The sequence below is a fragment of the Bison bison genome, unplaced genomic scaffold (assembly GCF_000754665.1).
Source record: "Bison bison bison isolate TAMUID 2011002044 unplaced genomic scaffold, Bison_UMD1.0 scf7180017860425, whole genome shotgun sequence".
NCBI classification, from domain to species: domain Eukaryota; kingdom Metazoa; phylum Chordata; class Mammalia; order Artiodactyla; family Bovidae; genus Bison; species Bison bison.
In genome coordinates this window covers 9,126-10,508 of record NW_011490997.1, presented here as the reverse complement: position 1 = coordinate 10,508, position 1,383 = coordinate 9,126, and the positions used below count along the sequence as shown (strand labels likewise).

At 66.8% G+C, this 1,383-nt stretch overlaps 1 protein-coding gene across 1 annotated transcript in view; it reads left to right on the top strand.

Annotated features, from left to right (window-relative positions):
• Positions 1 to 1,383, top strand: part of LOC104982734 (gamma-glutamyltransferase 5-like) — a gene marked incomplete at both ends in the record, with an annotated part of 6,787 nt that overhangs the window by 4,977 nt on the left and 427 nt on the right. Inside the window, 3 exon segments of the mRNA XM_010832144.1 lie at positions 17 to 70; positions 72 to 180; positions 662 to 808. Of these exon segments, the coding sequence (XP_010830446.1) occupies positions 17 to 70; positions 72 to 180; positions 662 to 808 (310 nt within the window).

Below are 1,383 nucleotides of genomic sequence, written 5' to 3'. Positions count from 1 at the left end.
CGCCCCCACCCCCCAGACAGCTCTTCTTCGAATGGGACCAGAACCCTTCGACGGTCTCCAGGACCCACTGCCCGTGGCCCATGCTGGCTGCCACCCTGGAGACCGTGGCCACAGAAGGCGCGGAGGCCCTCTACACAGGGCGGCTGGGCCAGCTGCTGCTGGAGGACATCGCCAAGGAAGGTCAGCGTGCGAGGTCCCACTGCCCTGCCCGGCCAGAGAAAGCGGGGTCTGGGTGCTGGGGCTGAGGGAGGGCCAGCGGCTCCCAGGCTTCAAGAGGCTGTTCCTTAATCCTGCCTGCTGCTGGGCCCAGGGACCCTGCGGTCAACACCCCTGAGGCGCAGGGCCCCGTGGTTTCGGGCCTCAACACGGGAGCTATCGGTGGTCATGGGGGCTCCTGGCCTGGAGCTGGCCCCCCTCAGAGGCTAGTGCGCCTCCCCCATCTTCCCTGCTTGCTTTCCACCTGCCCATCTCCGGTCTGCCCACCCATCCCCCAGCCCCGAGCCACTGCCCACAGACCCAGCATTGCCACCCCCCCAACCCCCTCCCGGGGGTCTGGAAGGCTAGGGGGTGAGGGGAGCCCCGCTGTGTGACCCTGGGCCCCTGGCTGACACTGTGCCTCCATTTCCCTGTCTGTACACGGAGTCGTCCCCGCCTCGCCCAGGTAGCCGGCTGACCCGGCAGGACTTGGCATCCTTCCGGCCTGAGGTGGTGGATGCCCTCGCCGTGCCCCTGGGGGATTATACCCTGTATTCGCCGCCGCCGCCTGCTGGGGGCGCCATTCTCAGCTTCGTCCTCAACGTGCTCAAAGGTGAGGCCCCGCCCCGCAGGAGTCCGGGGCTGAGGGTCGGGCCCGGGGAGCGGAGCGGTGTGCTCCAGAGCAGACCTGGGGGCGGCTAGGGCTCTGCAGGGGCGCCTGCCGTCATCTTCCTGCGGAGCCCCTCACCCCCACCCCGGGGGACCCCGACCCGGGGCAGAGGAGCAGGTGGTGAGCTGCCCGTCGAGTGTGTGCACCTAGGCCTGAGGCCCAGACTACAGCAGCCTGCAGGGTGGGGGGGAGTGGCCCTGGCGGGGGCCCCAGCCGTGTCCAGGGCTGGGACTGTCCGATGCTGACTACGTTCTCCGGGGCTGCCGTTAACAAATGATCACCCATCACCAAAACCTGCTGGCTTAGACCACGAGAAATTTATGCTCTGCTAGTTCTGGAGGCCAGAAATTCAGAATCAAGGTGTCCACAAGGCCACCTTCCCTCCAGGGCCGGTTGGCGGGGGGGGCATTTGTTTTCTGCCTCTTCTAGTTTCTGGGGGCTGCGTCCGGTCAGCATCTGCGACCACACGGCTTCCCTGTCCTGCGTGTCTGTTTTACGCGGATGTCTTACATTTAGCG